We start from the raw sequence: 21303 nt of genomic DNA on the forward strand, positions 1-21303 counted from the left end.
CAGCAGCGATCAGCAGGCACAAGTTCTAAGCACAGCTGCTTAAACTACCTTGAGATGGCTCCTCCTGTGACCTCTCGAAGAAGGCGGCAGTGATGGGGAACGAACTCCAAGAGTTTATCATACATGAGCTGGAGATCACTCAGATGACTATCAACAATCTGCTCTAGGATCACCTATTAAATGAACAGCATTTTTTAAAAAGCATCTAAAAGAGAGATATGAATTACACATTACAGGAATAATAGAGAAAACCTCAAAAGTATGCTTCCTCATGCCCCCTCCTCCCCAGCTAACATGTTTTCTAACAGTAACAGCTATACTCAGAACTCGTTTCAGGATTTGGAAGCACAGCTCTGACCCAGGGGAGACACAGGCTGGGTGAGAGACTGGCCTGAAGCTGGAAAGCCAAGCACATTTGCCTCCTCCCCTCCCGAGATTGAAAACAAAATAAAACGACAATTTCCCATGACAACAGCCCCTCCCTGAACTGACCTCGGCCTTTTCTTCTACTATAATTTAGATCAGGAGAAGGTGTGAGACAGAGAAAGATGGAAATATATATTTTATTTTACTTTATTATTTTATCTTTTGTGTTAAGGTTGAGAGTCAAGAGGTTAATGACAAGATAAGCATATGAATTAAAAAAATTAAAATGTGGCCTTGGTTTATTTAATATGCCACTGAAACATCAAATGTTTCTCTAATTTAGCACATTAGGTTCAGTTCAATGAAAAACAAAGGCATAAGTTATTAACGATTTTCACTTACTGATAAAGAAATAAAGTAGGTAATTTGTCTTGTTCATTCTTATCAAGTTAGATATGAAATATAACAGGATAGGAAGAGAGGAAACTGACAGATCATTTATTTTTAGTAACAAAAGCTGAAAGGACTACTGAAGTTAATCCTTACATTTCATTTTTATCAATGAGATTCAATTTCCTCCATTTATAAATGGGAGACTTTCACCCCAAAGTCATGGTGAACAGGGCTGTGGGCCTACTGCACAGAAGGAGCACCCACACGGACAGCGGACTGAAGGGAGTCTGCCGACACCGAGGATGCGCCTGTGACTTTTATCAGTTTGAACCAGATGAAGCTGCCGTTTTTGTGAGTCAGAAAATGTTGAGTATTGGCAACTTCATATGGTACAGTCTATATTCTGGCTGCTCAAAGGCAGAATATGCTTACTTTCCAAAGTTTAACTGTATCCTTGTAGATGAAGGACACCGGACTTAGGGTATATGCTGCTCATTTGCCTATGAAAGTCCTACATCAGTGACTATTTCCTCCCTCCCACCTTCCTGGCTAAAAGACTCCTCAGTATTCGAGACTTAGAGCACATCTCTGTGAAGACAGCCTTCGGCAGACTCCCACGCTCAGGGTCTCAGCAGGCCCCTTACCAGGAGCCGCAGCGCTGGTGTCTGCTTACGTGTTCCCTTTTACCCACTAGGCCGGGAGGTAAAGATTCATTTTAAGAATTTAGTGGCAAACAATGTACATAGCATAAAACTGACCTAAAAACGTTTTGATACATTCTTTCTCCCTAGGCAAGACCCTCCTCCCACTAAATTAACATGATCCCTGGGCTACAGCATCAGAAAAAACACTTGAGAAGGTGCCTGACTCCTGCATGCTGGTTGTAACCACCAGGGACCAACCTTTTCTTACAACTGATGGTACTACAGTAACTGAGAATCTTTACAGAAAGGCCTCGAAACTACCCCTTACACCCAGTAAAGCATCCAAAGACAGAGCAGATGCTCTATGAACATCTGCTGAATGAAGGCCTTAGTCGTCAGTACACAAACCTCGTCTACGTATGGTTTCACGAGGACTTGACCAACTAACGCCTCTGCATCCCGGGTCTTGTCAATTGTGGCGTAAGTGCGTAAGCAGTGCCGAATAATATCAACACTGGAAGTCTGAAGACCTTCTAATAGGAGGCCTTCCAGTGACTGCTGTAACATGGCTGTAATACCAGCTATACGCTGCAAGACAGACAGGTTAAAAAGCTCCAGTTGTAATAATTTCTAAAGATCCAAACACACACATAATACATTTCTTATTCCAACAGAAGATACGTAAAATTAAATATTAACATTTTCTGGAGAGTAACAATGAATCTCTCCTCCTCCTCACATCTCTTTGTAAGTTAATCTTTGCTGTATCAAAGGAGGATCTAAATAGCACTTCAGAATGAGGTTCTTTTAAGTTACAGAGTAAATCTGACAAATATCATGATTCTAAAGTCCAGTCAAGAGTTTTAGATAAATTAATTCTGACTAAATCATATAGTGTGTCAAGTTACATGAAATTTACAATTAATTTTACCCTTATAATTCAGAGAACATGCCTGTGTCTTTACACAAAATCTATAATGTGCAACACTTAGGAGGCAGAAGCCTAAAAAACAAAAACTGAAAGAGAAAATTCAAAGCTAGTTTCAAAACCCTGCAGATCAGCAACTGTCAGAACAACACAGGCACACCCTGGCAGTCCTGCAGGCGTGGCTCTAGGCCATCACAATGAACTGACTGCTATCACAATAAAGCCAGTTACGGGGGCTTCTGGGATTCTCAGCAGATATTAAGGGGGTGTTTATACTGTACTACATACAGGATACTGACTTTGCCAAAGCATTATGTGTAAAAAAAAAAAAACAAGATACAGACCTTAAATACTTTAATTAAAAACTGCTTTATTGCTAAAAAACGTAATCATCGTGTGAACCTTCACTAGGCTACAATCATTCTGCTGGTGGAGGTTTGAAATACTGTGAAAACTACCAGAATGAGATACAGAGATAACAGCGCTTGAAGTGAGCAAGTGCTGTTAAAAGGGAACTAGCATGGTGACAGCAGAGCTGCAATAAACCATCCATTTTCTTAAAAAAAGTGCAATACCTGTGAAACACCATAAATCTAAGGGCAATAAAACAAGGTCTGCCTGTACCAGGTAAACTCAAAATTATTTAGCAAATTCCTAAATACTAAAGCGTGAAAATCTCAAACAACACTTACTGGTCTTACTTTGTCCAAAAGAGGCAAGCCTTTGCTTTGAACAGCATGAAACTGTAACTGATTAAATTCTGTGGCAATTCTCTCCAAAATCTGTCCAGTCAAAAGCGGGCTAGTGGAGACAGTTAAAAAGAGTTAATTCCTAAAGGTTTTTAATTCCCAAGAATATATCACATGATCAGCAATCCTGATGCTTTCACTGTGCTTTGCCATAGCCCCCTTGCTATAAGGTAGAAGCTGTAGCATCCTTTGTGCCACGAGCTTCTACAGCATGTTCTAGGACAGCGGAAAACTATAATAGTTAAGCATAAGCCCCTGACACTGCCAGGCCGACCACAGGGCCCAGCCGAGAAGCAAGAGCGGCCAGGCCAGTGTGGGTGTTTGCATCTCCTCCCCAGGCTCTCCCGCTCAGGGCCTTCTTCATTTTTAACTTCCCTTCCCTCTCTAGCTCTACCCTGTTATTTACATTACACTGCCCTGGTTGTCTCTCCTCTACAACTCAAAGTTGCTGATCTGAATTTTTAAAAAGTCCTCAAAGGTGATTCTGAGCAAGCAACAGCATACTATCTATTACATTAAACATGGAATATCACAAAGGAACAGTATTACAGAAAAAGTCATTGTGATGCATTTCTATCAAAGGAAGAGTAGGAATGGACAAAACTGGAAAGAAAACAGGAAGGCAGGTACAGTGGATGTCGAGTGAGGATAAGCTGGCAGGAGCTGCCAAGGCAGCTGAGGGCAAGAGACTTGGAATAGTTGGAGACAAACAGCTCCCCTGGATGGGTCAGAAGGGATGACCCATCAAATGGGGTCACAAACAGTCGAACATGACTGACCAACTGAACTGAACTGAGGGCCTACTACTACATGCCAGGTGTGGGCTGACGGTATCTCAGTGTTGACAACCCTGCCAGAGGAGTTCCCATTAGCCTTCCACTGTCAATGACCCCAGGAGTGGAGTTCCATGGCTCAGGCTGCCCCGTGGAATATACAGCACACATCTGTCCACGGCACCACGGTGCTTCCCATGGTGCTGGTATGAGCTGCTCATTTTCTGAGTCACTCACCTACCTGGCTGATTTAAAATTCAGACTAGAAAGATAAGACAGTTGCAGTATGTAACAAAGAAAATGGTCATCCTTTTCTAATTTCACAAGCTTTTTTCTTCTTGTTGACAAATGTTAACTAAACGTGCCTATCCTGTTTCTTAATGATGTAATCCTAGGGCAAGACACTTAAGTGGCAATACTCTGGGCATTACTCTGGTCTAAATGACTTTAGGAAAGAGGAAAGCTATTCATATCTTGAAGATCAACAAAATTTTGCCAGTGCTTCTATAAAGCAATTCCAAAGATAAAATTCTTGCAATAAAAGCACACTCCTCTGATTCCCTGTGAAGTGATGTATTGGAACTGTGGCCCATAACCATAAAGGCTTTATAAGGATGTATCATAAACTTTGCCATCTCACACCCTCCACTTTCCACAAGCTACACTCAAAAACACTGAACCATAGACTTGGCTTTTCTCCTTTTTCAGAAATGAATTTTAACTACCAAAAAAAAAAAAAATTAGGCTAGATGTGAAGTATTAATTTATGTAATATTTAGTAAAGAAAATACTTACCTGCTTGCTTCTAGTGCAGATGTTTCTTTAGAATGTTGAGAATTTAAGATTTTTTCAATTTTCTCAACTGATCGAATAACCTGTATAAGCCGCAACACACATATCTATAAAATAATAATTAAGGGAAAAAAAGTTATCACGATATTTAATCTTAATTATCTTATTTCCCCATTCTAAATACAGGGAAATACAAAGCAAAAAGTCAACTTAGGCTATGTAGGGCATTCTATATTTTGAATACTTCTACATAAAACTGAATTCCCAAGGATGCAAATCTTAATTTTAGGTATCAAGAAGCACATTTTCAATATTCTACTATAAGTTTATAGTTAAAAAAAGAAGAAAACTAGACTTCTTGTTTTCTCATTTCCCACACTTTTATTCCTTTCTTTTCCTATCTTAAATGAACCTCTCTATGGGTACTACATTTATTTTCTTATGACCCTTTTTCATGTTATAACTGTAGCTTCTGATCACCTTTATCCTATTTACATGTATATGACACAATTATATGCTTAAGCATCAATTCATTAACAACATTATTACACAACATTATCAAAGAAGTTGAGCATTATAAAAAAATCCCATCCTTAAAAGAACAGAAAGATATAAAGTCACTCATTAAACAAACAGTTACCAGAACCTACTGTACAGCACAGGGAATTCTATTCAATGCTCTGTGGTGACCTAAATGGGAAAGAAATCTGAAAATGAGGGGATATATGTGTATGTATAACTGATTCACTTTGCTGTACAGCAGAAACTAAAACATTATAAAGCAACTATACTCCAATAAAAATTGATGAAAAAAAAGACAAAATAAAATATGTAAATAGTTACTGAGCACCTATTGGACACCAGACACTGTTCCAGACGGGGAGGACACGAGGGGATGGAACAGGCGGGGTCCCTGCTCTCACAGAGCTGACAACCTTTCTAGAAAGGCACTACATGCTTGAAATCTCTGGACAAAAGCTGATAATTGTCTCAAATTCTAACCCTATTATATCCAATATTAATGGATATAATATATACTATATATTATTATTATATATATATAACGGACATATAATAATATAATGTATTATTATATCCATTAAAGTCAGAAAATAAAATCAAAACATAAGACTGCTAAAAATTAAAAGTAGTGCATGCAGAGGTACAGTTAAGAAGCGGAAGCAAAAGAAGTAAACGTGGCAGAATGAGAGAGCAACACACCAGTCTCTCAACCTGCAGCACAACATTCCAAGAGCTGGCCTTACAGGCCTACTTGCTCCCTAATCACTAAAATTTGAATATCTTCTTTACAAGGGTGCTGAGAAATTAGTTTTATGCCTGTTAAACTGTAAAATGCTTCACTGATACCATTATTACGGTTCCTTATTCTGGAAAAATTGAGGAATGCTAATTTTGTGTCCATTTGGGTACCTCTAAAATTCTGCTTTATTTCAAATAGTTAACATGACATTATAAGCACAGAAACAGTTTTGGGAGAAAAAAGAAAAAAGGTTCATATGGTGAGTTGAGAAGACATGAGGCTTTCAGCTGGCGTGTAGCATAAGAAATCTGTATTTAAAACTTTTAATGCTATCATTAATGAAGCACGAGAAGAATATGCAACATTGTCTTTTTCTTCAGTTAGTTACCACACCGTTCTTATTAATAGAACTTTAATCAGCCAAGGAATGAGAAGACCTGGGCCCCAGCTCTGGCTGAACCCCTCAGGAGCCTGGCTGAACGCTGATCCCTAAAGAGAAAGGAAGATCCCACACTCCTCTCTGCAAAGGCACCAAGAGGAGGCCATCACACTGCATCCATGAAAGTGCCGTTAGCTCCCAGGTGCCACCATAAGCCCATGTTTAACAGTCTGACACTCAAGGATACCTTTTTTTTCCTAATGTCCTCTTGTTTAGACAGTCGTTCATCTACTGCCCGAATTCCTTCACTGACAGATGACCGAAGACTCTTTAAAAGAATAAAGAAAACGTATTACACAAATTGTTTTGTGGTATTACGAAACTTATACATTAAATTCCATGTAACTTAATTATCTTGGGGCCAGTATTATGTAGATATTGACAAAAATACATAATATCAAATACAACTGGTGCTGAGGGTACTCATGATTTGAGGGCAAAATGACATATAAAGCCATGATCACAGAGGACTAATGGCCAAAAGAATAACAATATTGGGTTGGCAAAAAAGTTAGTTTACTTTTTACCATAAGATGGTTCTAGTAGTGCTTGGCTGTCTTTAATTTCATTAGAAATAATTTTGTAAGACTGTATTGTGACAGCTGTCATATCAGTGTGCATTAAAAAAAAAAAAAGACTACTGAATTTTTGTGTAGTCATTTTAATATTAAAGGAAGAAAAAAAATCAACATTTTCTGTGTATTATGTTTTATTATTTCAAGAAAGGTAAAAATACAACTGAAATGCAAAGTAAGATTTGTGCAATGTATGGAGAAGGTGCTCTGACTGACTGAAGTGTCAAAATGCCTTGCAAAGTTCTGTGCTGTAGACTTCTAACTGGATAGATTTCGCCATGGTTAAAACGAGCAGTTGAAGTTGACAGCAATCAAATTGAGACCTTAAGTGAGAACAATCAATATTATACCATGCAGGAGATGGCCAACATACTCAAAATATTCAAATCAACTGTTGAACACCATTTGTACCAGGTTGGTTATGTGAATCGTTTTGATATTTGGGTTCCACATAACTGAAGCGAAAAAAGAACCTTCTTGACCATATTTCCACAGGTAATTCTCTACTTAAACATAACAAAAATGTTTAATTTTTAAAACAAATTGTGACAGGAGAGAGAAAAGGGGATTGCTGTTGTTCTTCAGTTGCTCAGCTGCGTCCGTCTTTGCAATCGCGTGGACTGCAGCATGCCAAGCTTCCCCGTCCTTCACTGTCTCCCAGAGTTTGCTCAAACTCATGTCCATTGAGTCGATGATGCCATCCAACCATCTCATCCTCTGTGGATATTGTACAATTATGTGGAATGGAAGAGCTCGTGGGGCAAGCAAAATGAACCACCACAGTCATACGTAAGGCTGCTCTTCATCCAAAAGTAATGCTGTGTATATGGTGGGATTGGAAGGGAATTCTCTATTATGAGCTCCTTCTGGAAAACCAAATGATTAATTCTAACAAGTACTTGCTCCCAATTAGACAAACTGAAGGCAGCACTAGACGAAAAGCATCTGGAATTAGTCAACAGAAAACGCATCAGCTTGCATCAGGATAACTCAAGACCAGGTTTCTTTGATGACCAGGCAAAAACTGTTACAGCTTGGCTGGGAAGTTCTGGTTCATCCGCCATAGTCACCAGACACTGCACCTTCAGATTTCTACTTATTTTGGTCTTTACAAAATTCTCTTAATGGAAAATTTTCAATTGCCTGGAAGACCATAAAAGACACCTGCAACAGTTCTTTGCTCAAAAATATAAAAAGTTTTGGGAAGATGGAATTATGAAGCTGCCTGAGAAAAACGGCAGAAGGTAGTGGAGCAAAACTGTGAATACACTGTTCAGTAAAGTTCTTGGTGAAAATGAAAACTGTGTCTTTTATTTTTACTTAAAAACCAGTGGAACTTGCTAGCCAACCCAATACATATACAATCACCGTCAAACGTGGTCAGGGAACAGAATCATCTGAATCAAAGAATCAGGAAAATCTGGCACAGGGGATGGAACTCGAGTCTGACTTGGAGAGCCTGTGGAGGCCGACAGAGGAGGGGAGGAGTCGCTAGAAGACAGAGGGTGGAGAGGCACGGCTGACAGGGCACAGGCGGGGCTGGAGGGTGCACCCGCGTGCCCAGCAGCTGCGTTTTGGACAGAAGTAGAAATAAACGGGTGGGGGGATGATTTAGGAGAATTTTAGACTAGATTCTATCAGGAACTAAACAATCCTTAAGCACCGATACATCACAATGCCATGCTGTTCTAAGGATATTACGAATCAAGGAGTAAGGAACAGAATGGCCAAGAAAAGGCAGCTCGTAGGTGGAGAAACATGTCCAGAAGCTAATAAATTAAACAAAATATGAAGAATCAGGCCAAAACAAAGGTAAAAGAAACGATTAGAATAAACTAGACATGGCAACCCACTCCAGTCCTCTTGCCTGGAGAATCCCATGGACAGAGGAGCCTGGCAGGCTACAGTCCATGGGGTCGCAAGAGTCAGACACGACTTAGTGACTACACCACCACCACCACCAGACAAATCACAAAAATTTTATAAAAAGTGAATTAATTCATTCAACAAATATGAAATGTCTACTAACTGTCAGCCAATGAGGATACAACGATGAATTAGATAGAAACAGTCTTATCCCTCAGTGATCTTAAAATCTCAGAGAAGCTTCTTGAGTTGAGATAAAAAGGCAGGTGAGGTCTATGGCTGATGAGGAGAAGGATGGTTATAAAGACAGCTGCAGAGTAAGGGATGGGAGGTGGTGCTGGCAGCTGGCAGTGTAGGACAGGAGCCTGAACGCATGAGAGCAGTCGAGGGAGTTCAAGAACAGGTCAGCAGAGTGGAGACAGTTCAGAGGAAGAGTGGAGGGTTAATAAAGGACGGAGCTCAGGAAATGTCATGGCTACACGTTGGGAGAAGTAAGAGGAGTCCTGAAAAGGAGGCAGGAAGGCCATGCAGAGGCTGGTGTGGAATCCAGCAGCAGACCAAAAACTTCTTTCTCTTCCATTCCAACAAAAGGCACTTTAATAAGCTTTATAAAATTCAAACAAGACACAAACTTTCAAACAATCTGCTAGTTCAAGGCATAGCTCACAACTTAACCTCTTGTACGAATTTTTTCTTGCCTACCCTCCTCCGGACTTGTCAGCCCTGACATTCCCATTGTCCTGCATGTCCTACAGCTTTTATCCAAGCAGAACCTCTGTACTACGCTATCTACTGAGAGCCTTGCATGTGCCAGGTGCTGTCTGGAGGCAAGGAGCGTAAGGCCACTTGGTCTGGCGTGCTCCAGTGCTGACACACGCGGAAGTGACGGTGCCGTCTTCACCGCTAAGGCGGAGTGGAAGGCCAGGTGCCAGCACAGCCTAGAGGGTGAGGCGGACAGGGCGGCACGGCTTTCTGTCAGAGGTGATGCCAAAACTCCCCCTCCACTGTTCTCCCGGATGAAGTCCTTGTTCTCAGGGCTTAGAGGCAGACGGTTCCATTCCCAAGGGAGAGGTTTTCTCAGAGAAACTAAGTATTACATGACATTTATTTTATCCTGCAGTTACATCAGGGGTTAAATGGCTGGTATAAACTGGTCCACGAATCTAACTACATATAAAATACTGTCTGGGAAAACACTTGTGAAATGACAAACTCTAAACTGTAAGTAAGGCAGTTCTAGGCTGGAGCCCACCTACACATGGGGAAGGTGGTATCAGCAAGTTTAAATCGGAAACACCCTCTCCTCCCCGACGTTCAAAGTGTCTACTCTTGAGAATTTGCCATCTTCAAACCAAATGTGTTCTTAGGTTGTAATAGCACATGCAAATCATTTACATTTTTAAAGTATTATACTATAATCATGGAACATTGAAAAACACCAACGGCAACAATCGCAACAATATAACAGATTAATAAAAGAATTCCTGGAAAAGGCAAACAGTGTAATATGCCTCACGGTAGATTGTTTACTGTTACTTGGGGACTGGACGGAGGAGCCTGGTGGGCTGCAGTCCATGGGGTCGCTACGAGTCGGACACGACTAGGCGACTTCCCTTTCACTTTTCACTTTCATGCGTTGGAGAAGGAAATGGCAACCCACTCCAGTGTTCTTGCCTGGAGAATCCCAGGGACGGGGGAGCCTGGGGGGCTGCCGTCTGTGGGGCCGCACAGAGTCGGACACGACTGAGCGACGCAGCAGAGCACAGCATTTGGGGACTTACCAGCACCTCTTCTCGTAACTGTCCCAGAGGCACAGAAAGCTGACTGAGGGCCTTGTCCATACCAACCTGAAGGCGAAATCACGTTGGCACAAACACATCAGGGCCAGGATTAACAGTGAAGCCTGTGCTTAATGATCACAGCAGCATTAGACTTAGGTTATTCTTTCTGTACAATTATATGCTGCTAGTAACTACATAACAAAAATGTTACTTTGCCATAAATATTGCTCATTGAATGTGAGAAACCTGTTGATATATAAGAACTATAAAAATAAGGAAAGTCATAATAAATCAAAAATTTCTATGCACAATTTGTCTTTGGATGAAATTTTTTAAATGACTTAAAAAACTAACAGGAAAAATAGCTATCTCTGTTGTTTATGATATGAAAGTCTGATGGACTACATCTCTCCTAAGCATTATTACAACCCTTCAGAAAAATCCAAGTTAAATAGGATGGAAATAAAATTTTCAGGGTTTCTAATCCTACTGGAACATTTATCTTAGTGGTGTATTTCCCAAAAGCAAATATGGCTCATTATTCTCAAGCTTCTTGAAATTCCCACAGAGAGGGCTATTTTCCATACCTCTTTTGACAGACTTAAAAACAAAATATGAACAAGACTTTCACAACTATGAAAACTCAAGTATTTCTAAACAACTTTTTCCAAGTAATTGACACGCTTCTTATAAACAATTCCTATATTTTTATAAAATGTATAAAAATAGGCTTCTTAATGATCAATACTGGCCAATGTTTTCTCAACCTATCTCTGGCTAGCACACGTACTTGAAAGTAAATTAAACATTTCCTTAAGAGGAGTTGGTATCTGCTCTCGGAAATTAGTCTAAACTGGTGAGATTTCATGGCAATCAATTAGCAACTAACAGAAACAAACACTCTTGGTACTGCTATCCTTTACTTTTCACCACTTCTTAATAAGTCATTCAAAAAATAATCAAACTAAAAACAAGAAAATGTATGCAGGGGGAGGGGCTCTGTTAAAAAAAAAAAAAAGAAAATGTATGCAGAAAGTTTAGTTCCTTTAATAATAAGATTAGCAACCCCTTCAAATTTCTGGGGGAAAAAAAATAACTAAAAGGTTTCTAATAAGACTCATAGCTGTTAAGAATAAACATGACTGAGAAAAAAGGTGTGCAGTACATGTGTAAATACACTGACAGGTAGGAAGTGTGGATTTCAAGTTTACCAGGTTAGTTGACAGGTTGACAAAGTCTGCGTAGTCCTTGTTGATGAGCTCAACCATGGCTGTTTTAAGCAGCTTGTAGTAGAGCTCCAGGTCATCTCTGAGTGCTTCCAGCTGGACTCGCTTCCGACAGTCAGACACAAAGTGATCGACATCAAAGTCTTCCTGAAAATAAAACCAGAAAAAAAAGAATTATTGCAACAATATCACGTTACATATAAAAATAAAAGGAGAGAGAATAACAGAGAAGCACCATTCTGTTCATTTGAAAGCTTAACTGCTGTCAGGATAAAGCACTTGAAAACACACAGGACGTAAAGGTGCTGGCACACCATCAAGGTGCCAAGAGGGAGGCCCTGGCCCACAGCATTCTCTCCTGCTGCCTAAATCCTGAAAGGCGTCCATTTGTCTTTAACTGCACACGTTAAACAGGCTCTTCTCAAGACACAAATAGTTGCTTTTCCCTTGAGTTTTAAAAGTAACAAATATTCACTGTGACAATTTCAACCTATAAATAAAGCCATCCCTCAGCATCCATAGGGGCCTGTTTACAGGACCTCCAAGGACACCAAAATCTAGTATGTCCTAGTCTCTAATATAAAATGGCACAGTATTATATACACTTTAAATCATCTCCAGATTACATAATACCCAATAAAATGTAAATGTTATATAGATAATTGAAAATACTGTGTAAATAGTTGCCAACTATTTGTTGCCGCAAATTCAAATTTTGTGTTTTGAAACTTCCTGGAATTTTTTTCCCAAATATTTTCACTGTGAGGATTGATGAGGTAACATCCATCACACAGTTACAAATTTCCTTTTCTTGCTATGATAAATTTTAAGATTTACTCTCTTAAACTCTCAAATATACTGTACAGTATTATTGACTATAGTCACCATGCTTCACACCGCATCCCCATGACCTATGTAACTAACTAACCAGCAGTCTGTACCATCTGACCCCTCACCCGTTTCGTCCATTCCCCAACCCTTGCTCTGGCAACCAGCCATGTGTTCTCAGTACCTTTGAGTTAACTTTTGTTTTAGTTTTAGATCTCACATAAACGTGAGGCCATGGCCATCTCTCCCTAACTCATGCAGCATTAATGCCCTCAAGGTCCATCCACGTTGCTACAAACGGCAAGATTTCTTTCTTTTTTAAAAATATTTGTATTTACTATTTTTGGTTGTGCTGCATCTTCATTGTTGCGTGCGGGCTTTCTAGTTGTGGCGAGCAGGGGCTACTCTGCGTTGTGGTTTGCAGACTTCTCATTGAGGTGGTTTCTCTTGTTGTGGGCAATGGACGCTAGAGCACAGGCGCAGTAGCTGTGGCTCAGAGGCTTATCTGCCCTGTGGCATGTTGAATCTTCCCGGACCAGGGATCAAATCTGTGTCCCCCGCATTGGCAGGCAGATTCTTAGCCATCGTACTGTTGTAGAAACCAGTAATCGAGAAACCAAGCACCACACTCGCAGAGTTGGAGAACTCATGTTTATTACACCAGCGGGCCCCGAGCAGTTGACACTCTAAGCTCTGAGCCCCAAACAAAGGGGTTCCAGAGTTCTTATAGACAGACCACAGTGGGCAACACTAGCTCGTTTAAACCAAATAGGCTGGTTTAAACTAAGCAGTTTCATGAGCAGGAGAACAGCAGTCAAGATGGGGAGGGGGACGCCTGACCTTTACACAGATAGGCATGATTAAGCAGGTTTACAGGGGCTGGGGAATTGCAAAGAGCAGGACAAGGGTGGTGAGATAAGCTCCAGTTCCTAGTATTTTAAGTCCCTAGTTTCTGAGACTACATGACCTATGTGATCCAGACTTTGCAAGGAGCAAGCTGAGTTACAGAGGCAGAATGAGCAGGAGGTTATGTAAAATTTTAACTTTTCCTTTTCAGTACCACCAGAGGAGTCTAGATTTATTTCTTTTTCATGGCTGAATAATATTCCTCTGTGTGTGTGTGTGGGGGGTGTGTATATCATGGTTTCTTTATCTATTCATCTATCGATGGATACTAAGCCTGCTTCCATGTCTTGACTATTACAAATCATAGTGCAGTGAACACTGGGGACCTACAAATGTAAGCCTCACTGGCCACCAAAGCCAGGTGACCTAGAGTTGTTTCTGGGCAGCAACTGCAGACATCAGGGCACCAGACCAGTAAACAAGTTCCTTTCTAGGAGATACTGTCCAGCTGGAATGAGGCAGAGAGAGCAAAGACAGCTCCTGCCAGCCTCCAAGCCCCCAGAGACTGTTAAATTAGAGGCCGGCCCCTCAGGCTGATGCTTTAAGATAAACAAGCCTCTTCCACAGAAAGTCTGGGCCCTTTTCAGCTGCTGTCCCTGTGCCAGGCCCCAGGAGGGTGACCAAGTTCATGCTGCCCTTCAAAAGCTGTTTCTCAGATGATGAGCCTGGTGGGTCTTTCAGGTGCCCAAAGGTAAGATGTTTGGGGGCTCATCTCCCAGGTAAAAGTCTTTAAAGGAGGGGTGCCAAGCTTAGGGTTCTGACCCTTCACTTCTCAGGGAGCAGCTGGGGATGGGAGCTTCCTTCCGATTGTGGGTCACCATGCTGGGAGTGGGGTGGATGGCGAGCCCATGTCTCAGCCTCTCCTCTCCACTTTGATGTGGGCTGTTTGCCAGGTGTGCAGGAGTTGCTCAGAGGAGGAAACTATGCCATGTGTAGCTACTGATTGCGTGTGTCCGTGGGAGGAGGTAAGTGTTGTAGGGTCCTCCTTGAATGAAAACCTTGACCTTTTTCCATGTTCACACACACACGCACAGACACACACACACACAGAATCTTAATAAACTTTTCTAAGCTATTTTTCTCCTTTTACATATAACTTCAATGTCTTTTCATAATACATATTAATTGGTATTGACATTTTATATGGATGTTGAGTATTCAACTGAACAGAATCATTATGCCCTATTTCCCTTTATAACATTCTGATGCCCCTGGTAGGCACACAGGCATATAGACAGCAAATTACTGTCTACTTATGACTTCAGTACTAACTGAGCTGTTTAGTTATCAAGTATCAGGTATGATGATTCCCAAACTTGTTAAGGCCACTTATACTTGTCACCAAAATTACATAATTTTATTAAACATTGTGTAAACCAACAAAATATAAGTACAAAATGATAACTGTTTTTCATGAAAACTAAGGCAGATGCTTTGCAAAGACCTGATACTGAGAAACTGATAAGCCAATTTTTGCTGAATTATATTAAATATACGAGATGACCATGAACCAGGTAGTACTGTGGGAAGGAGGATCACATACATCTTGAAGGATTCTATACCAGATTCTCTGCAAATGCCTTAGGGTTCTCATTCAACTTAAAGTACAACAAAACAATCTAATTCGCAGACACATTTTCAGAGAAAAGAGTTTCATGCCACATCAATGTAGAACAAATGTACACATATGTTAAGGACAACATACACCATTCCATAAGAGTACTTATGAAAACTGACTTTCTTAACTAATCACCCAAACACCTGCTATAATAGTGTCAGATAAGAGATTTCTTACCAAACTATCATTTCACAGCCACCTAGTGAAAAACCATCTGTTTCTTTTACTTCTTGAGACTACCTCAGATAACGCCTTAGACTCACAGTAACACAACAATCACAGAAAGAATGTGGGGGCAGGACTCAGCCTGACATCTTGGCCTTGGTACTGACCAGCCATATGACTCTATGCAGAGCACTCGGCTTGTTACTTTGAAAGTATGAACTTCAAATGGATGAAGTTCAGATCTGAACTTCATGATGGCATTCTAAATCATATAACTTGAGCTCTAACAAATGCTATTAGGCAATATCAGTGCTCAATTTGACATTTATATATTTGTTCTTGGATAAACAAATGTTGCACTACACAAGAGAAAATGACTTAGAACATCTATGAATATTGGATCAGGCAGCTTTTGCTATGAGAGAAAACAACTTCAGACTCACAGTGGCATGTAGTAACTGCCACATTTCATTTACCAGAAAGTCTCACTTTATACTGTAGATTTACTAAACATCCAGCAATTGGTATTATTATCTAGAAAATATCCACATGGAAGAGAATGAATTTAGATACCAACCTCACACTATACACAAAAATTTAACTCAAAATAGATTAAAAGACAAATAGAAGACCTAAAACAATAAAACTCTAAGAAGAAAAGAGGTGAAAATCTGTGTGACCTTGAATTAGGCAGTCATTAATAGAAAAAGCATCAAGATAAAAGATAAACTGAACTCAATCAAAATTAAAACTTGTGTGTCAAAACACATTATTTAAAAGGTGAAAAGACAACCCAGTGAATGGGAGAAAATATTTGCAAATCATGTATCTGACAAGGGTCTAATATCCGGGGTATAAAAACTTACAACTCAACAGTTAAAAGACAAATAGACCAATTAAAAAATTAGCAAAGGATCTGAATAGATATTTCTCCAAAAAAGATATACAAATAGCCAATCAGCATATACAAAAGTAAAAACAACTCAAGAGTTTGGCTGTGATGTGGAAGAGAGTGATATGAAAATGACTAGAGGCAGGAGGGTCAAGAGGAAGAGACCAAAGCAGGAGCGTGTGTGAAAGCCACTGGGGCTGAGGTCAGAGGAGAGGTGAATCAGAGGGTGGGGAGAGCCCAGGGAGTCTGGGCTGCAAGCTCGGGGAGGAGTGGGGTGGGAAGGACCAACCTCAGGAAGGAAACCCCTTCCCAAACAGGCGAGGAGAAAGGGGATGGGCACACATGAAAGAATGGAGTTGTAAGCAGTGAAGATGAAGAAGTTCCCACCTGATGGCACTATTTTTTCTATAAAATAGAAGTCACATGCTGGGATAGAAGGACAGATTCCAACAGCACACCTAGGTGAATGGGTCTAACTTACCGTTGTTAGCAGCCTCTTCTCTCCCGTACTGCTAGTATCTTACGTCCTATTTCATGTATTAGTTGGCTATCAGCCCTCACTAAGGATTTTTGTATTTTTTAAGCTGACAAAACTAATGATATGATGTCATCACCACCTCTATTACCAAGTGACAGAGGTGCCCAAGTGATGGCACCTCCACTACCATCTGCCACTCTTGGCTTTTGATCACCTACATCTTTCACAAATCTGTCCTGTGCTCTGTATTTCTCATTAGATCTTACAAGGGCCACTGAAGCATTTTAAGTAGCCTCTTTTGTCTCTGTGTTCAGAAAGGTAGTTGGTTGTTTCTTAAGCATTTATTAAATAACTTCCTAAAAGTCTGAGATACCACTACGACATTGAGTTAGGACTGAAATACACATCCAAGAATGGCCCAAGTCAAAACACTAGCTCATCAGTTCAAATCCAACATAATTTCCCCTTGAAATAGAACCCTATATTAACCCGAAGTAACCAGTGGCACAGCATCCTGTAACACGGGTTCAATGCAGCAGACACGACTACGTATTTCCTGCTTTACACCTGACTGTAGCTCATCAAGCGCAAACCCCTCAGTGCAGCGCACAGGCCAACTGGCGTCCCACCCAGCTGTCTTTCTACTTCTCCCGTCTCAATTCTGGTCATCCTCCCAGCCTCTCTGGACTAAGTCCAGTTTCTCAGCACACACTGTGGTCTTTCTGTGACCATACTCAAAAGCCTAAATCTTATCTACCCTTGTACTATCCAGTCTAGACCCAAAGCAGGTGATCAATGAAGTGAAGTGATAGTCACTCAGTCATGTCCAACTCTCTGCAACTCCATGGACTGTAGCCCACCAGGCTTCTCAGTCCATGGGATTCTCCATGCAATACTGGAGTGGGGTTGCCATTTCCTTCTCAAGGTGATCCATGAGTGCATGTTTAGTAAATGAATGACTGCTACCATTGTCCTAACAGGCCCTCATCATGTGTGCGACAAAGTTTCCAATGACTGGATTTTTTGAGCAACCTCCACTCTCCTAATGCAAATCGGACATTCTCTAACTTTCTCACAGACACAAATTACAATATGCATTGAATCAGACAGACTTAAGAAATATAACCCCAAAGGCAAACTCTCTACCTAACGTTTCTGCCATGTGACCAAAACTTTTAAAATGTCTCTCTGAAGGAAACATAAACTGCAAGTAACCTTTATCTCCAAGTCTCACCTAGAAAATCAACATCTAACACAGGGCAGCTGTCCTGTGTATTTTTCTTTTACACGTGAAGTGGTCACATGTATTAGCACTACAACTTACAAAGCACATTCAGAGGCGTGAAGAATATGGAACTGCTGCCATTTCAGCCACCTCCCCAGTGCTCTCTCCTTCATCAAGTTCTACTTTAGAACTTATTTTGAGGTTTCTACTTTCTGAAGCCTCTCTTCCCAAAGGCATTCTATCAGTTCAGAGCAAGAAACATGGTGAGGCTAGCAAGAGCCTGAAGGAAGCCTTGAAGGCAAAAGTTGGTCACGTTAAGCTCTCTGTATTCTGAGATTCTTGACCAGAACAAAGCCCATAATCTCTGCTTGTGCCCCGGCTTCTCTCAGCACACCTCGCCTCATCACGCTCTTTTCTTCTACTCTTGCTCCAGGACAGTTCTCAGCCAGGAGATGGAACAAAGTGTTTGTGGATCAGCAAGTTCACTTTGTACTCCCTTTCAAATTACGCCCTTCATAACAGAGGTTTAGCAGAAACATCACTGTACAAGAACAAGAGCACATTATTCCTGGGTCTAGATGGCCTGCATAATAAAAATGACATGGCCACACTGGAGAAGATCCAGATGGAAATGCTTTTTTTAAAAAACTTCATCACTTAATTTTTTTTTTTTTATTATAGTTGACATACAGTGTTGTACTAGTTCCAGGTGTGCTGCAAAGTAGGTCATTCGTGTGCACACACGTATCCACTCTTTTTTGGATTCTTTTCCCATGTAGGTTACTACAGAGTGCTGAGTAGAGTTCCCTGTGCTATATAGTAAACCTATGCTAATCTATCTTATATATAGTAGTGTGTATATATTAATCCCAATCTCCTAATTAATCACCTCTTCCCGTGTTTCCCCTTTGGTAACCATAAAGGTCCGTCTAGGCAAGGCTATGGGTTTTTCAGTAGTCATGTATGGATGTGAGAGTTGGACCATAAAGAAAGCTGAGCACTGAAGAATTGATGCTTTTGAACTGTGGGGTTGGAGAAGACTCTTGAGAGTCCCTTGGACTGCAAGGAGACCCAACCAGTACATCCTAAAGGAGACTGGTCCTGAATATTCTCCGGAAGGACTGATGCTGAAACTGAAACTCCAATACTTTGGCCAACTGATGCAAAGAACTAACTCATTGGAAAAGACCCTGACGCTGGGAAAGATTGAAGGCGAGAGGAGAAGGGGACGACAAAGGATGAGATGGTTGGATGGCATCACCAACTCAATGGACATGAGTTTGAGTAAACTCTGGGAGTTGGTGATGGGACAGGGAGGCCTGGCATGCTGCACTCCATGGGGTCGCAAAGAGTCAGACACGACTAAGCAACTGAACTGAACTGAACCATAAATTTAATTTTGAGATCTGTGAGTCTGTTTTGTAAATAAGTTCATTTGTTATCACTTTTCAGGCTTCCCAGGTGGCTCTGTGGTAAATAATCTACCTGCCAATGCAAAGAAACATGGAAGACGTGAGTTTCACCCCTGGGTTAAGAATATCCCCTGGAAAAAGAAATGGATTCTTTCCTGGAAAATCCCATGGACAGAGGAGACTGGCAGGCTACAGTCCATGAAGTTTCAAAGAGTTGCTTAAGACTGAGCATACATGCATGCATGTATCATTTTTATTACAGTCCAAATGTAAATGATATATTTCTTTCTCTGTCTTACTTCACTTAGTATGATAATCTCTAGGTCCATCCATGTAGCTGCAAATGGCATTATTTTGCTCTTTTTTATGAACAATATGGAAGCTCCTTTGAAAACTAAATATAGAACTACAATATCATTCAGCAATCCCACTCCTGGGCGTATATCTGAAGACAATCATCATTTGAAAAGATACACGCACCCTAATACTCACTGCTGCACTATTTGCGATGGCCAAGACATGGAAACAATCTAAAAGCTCACAGGAATGGATAAAGAAGATGCGGTGGTGTTCAGTCCCCAAGTCACGTCTGACTCTTTGCGACCCCATGGACTGCAGCACACCCGGCTTCCCTGGCCCTCACCATCTCCCCAAGTTTGCCCAAGCTCATGTCCATGTGGTACATTCTGCTGCTGCTAAGTCACTTCAGTCGTGTCCAACTCTGTGCGACCCCACAGACGGCAGCCCACCAGGCTCCCCCGTACCTGGGATTCTCCAGGCAAGAACACTGGAGTGGGTTGCCATTTCCTTCTCCAATACATGAAAGTGAAAAGTGAAAGGGAAGTCACTCAGTCGTGTCCGACTCTAGCGACCCCATGGACTGTAGCCCACCAGGCTCCTCCGTCCGTGGGATTTTCCAGGCAAGAGTACTGGAGTGGGGTGCCATTGCCTTCTCCGGTGGTATATACTACTCAGCTATAAAAAAGAACAGATGTAAATACTTTTTAAAACCAGAGACTATGAACTGAATGCAAGTATGAAAAAGATAAACTAATGAAGCTAAAAAGAAAAAAACATACTATGACTTGAAGTCATCAAAAAAACAAAAAAAGTAAGACTTAAATTCAGTTGCTCAAAAGTTTAAGTGTCTACTGAGCAAAAACGTTTAACTTTTTAACACTGAAAGCAGCCGCTAAGTGATATAAAAAACCCGAATCCTTAGAAATAAAGCATAATTGTATTTCTTGATGGTGTATGTACAGTCCCAGAGCATTACACCAAAAAAATACGCAAAGTTTCTCCCAGCTCTGATTCAAATCTTGGACATTTTCAAGGCTGCGCCTGATAAAACCTTTAATATCCATAATATTTCAATTCTGTTTATGTAACCTCATGTCCTACATTTACCTGCAGACTAACTTCAAGTTCACCTTATAAAAAGTAGAGTAACTTTAGAAAAGCAAAATGGTTTGCTTTGTTGTACTGCAACAAAATCAGTAATAAGATTCTAATCTTCTAGATATCCCATTCAGAAACTTTAGGCGAACGTTAAGGAAAAACTTTCGATTGCCTTTTCCACCCACCTAATCCCTGGGTAGGGACGTGGGTCCAGAAATTTGGTCAATACATTCGTACTGGGTTTCTAGGTGCAAGGCGGCGGTCGACAAACTTCTGTCTGCCTAGGATCTGGCAACTCCGACTGCACTGCATGGTAACGGGCTCGGATAATAACAGGAGCTTTTACACCTAGCTCAAAACCACTTGCTCACAACTTCAGGCCTTTTCGTCACTATGCACAATTTCACAGAAGTGCCTTCTCACAGAAGGCTGCCCCGGCCACACTTGAGGCCAAAAGACTCACTGCGAAGGCAGCGAGGTCCCGCCGGGGGCTGATCCGGGGCGTGCGCGGCCCAGGACCCAGCAAGAGCAGCCCGAGGAGGCCCCGGAGGGAAAGGAAGGCGGGCCACCCGCCTCAGCTCGGGGAGC

At 41.1% G+C, this 21303-nt stretch overlaps 1 protein-coding gene across 7 annotated transcripts in view; it reads right to left on the reverse strand.

The window, feature by feature from the left end:
• The window catches only part of COG2 (component of oligomeric golgi complex 2), a 62468-nt gene that overhangs the window by 20894 nt on the left and 20271 nt on the right, over window positions 1-21303 (reverse strand). For 3 of the 7 annotated variants that reach the window (XM_061405777.1, XM_061405773.1, XM_061405774.1), the window contains 7 exons: window positions 11779-11940; window positions 10568-10633; window positions 6533-6613; window positions 4649-4752; window positions 3024-3132; window positions 1812-1991; window positions 49-173 (listed from right to left, as the gene is read on the reverse strand). In XM_061405777.1, the coding sequence (XP_061261761.1) occupies window positions 49-173; window positions 1812-1991; window positions 3024-3132; window positions 4649-4752; window positions 6533-6613; window positions 10568-10633; window positions 11779-11835 (722 nt within the window). In that variant the 5' untranslated portion in view covers window positions 11836-11940. Of the gene's footprint in view, window positions 1-48; window positions 174-1811; window positions 1992-3023; window positions 3133-4648; window positions 4753-6532; window positions 6614-10567; window positions 10634-11778; window positions 11941-20208; window positions 20293-21303 lie in introns of all 7 variants that reach the window. The other 4 variants (XM_061405771.1, XM_061405769.1, XM_061405772.1 and 1 more) reach the window with 3 other exon arrangements.

Source organism: Bos javanicus, chromosome 28 (assembly GCF_032452875.1).
Source record: "Bos javanicus breed banteng chromosome 28, ARS-OSU_banteng_1.0, whole genome shotgun sequence".
Taxonomy (NCBI): domain Eukaryota; kingdom Metazoa; phylum Chordata; class Mammalia; order Artiodactyla; family Bovidae; genus Bos; species Bos javanicus.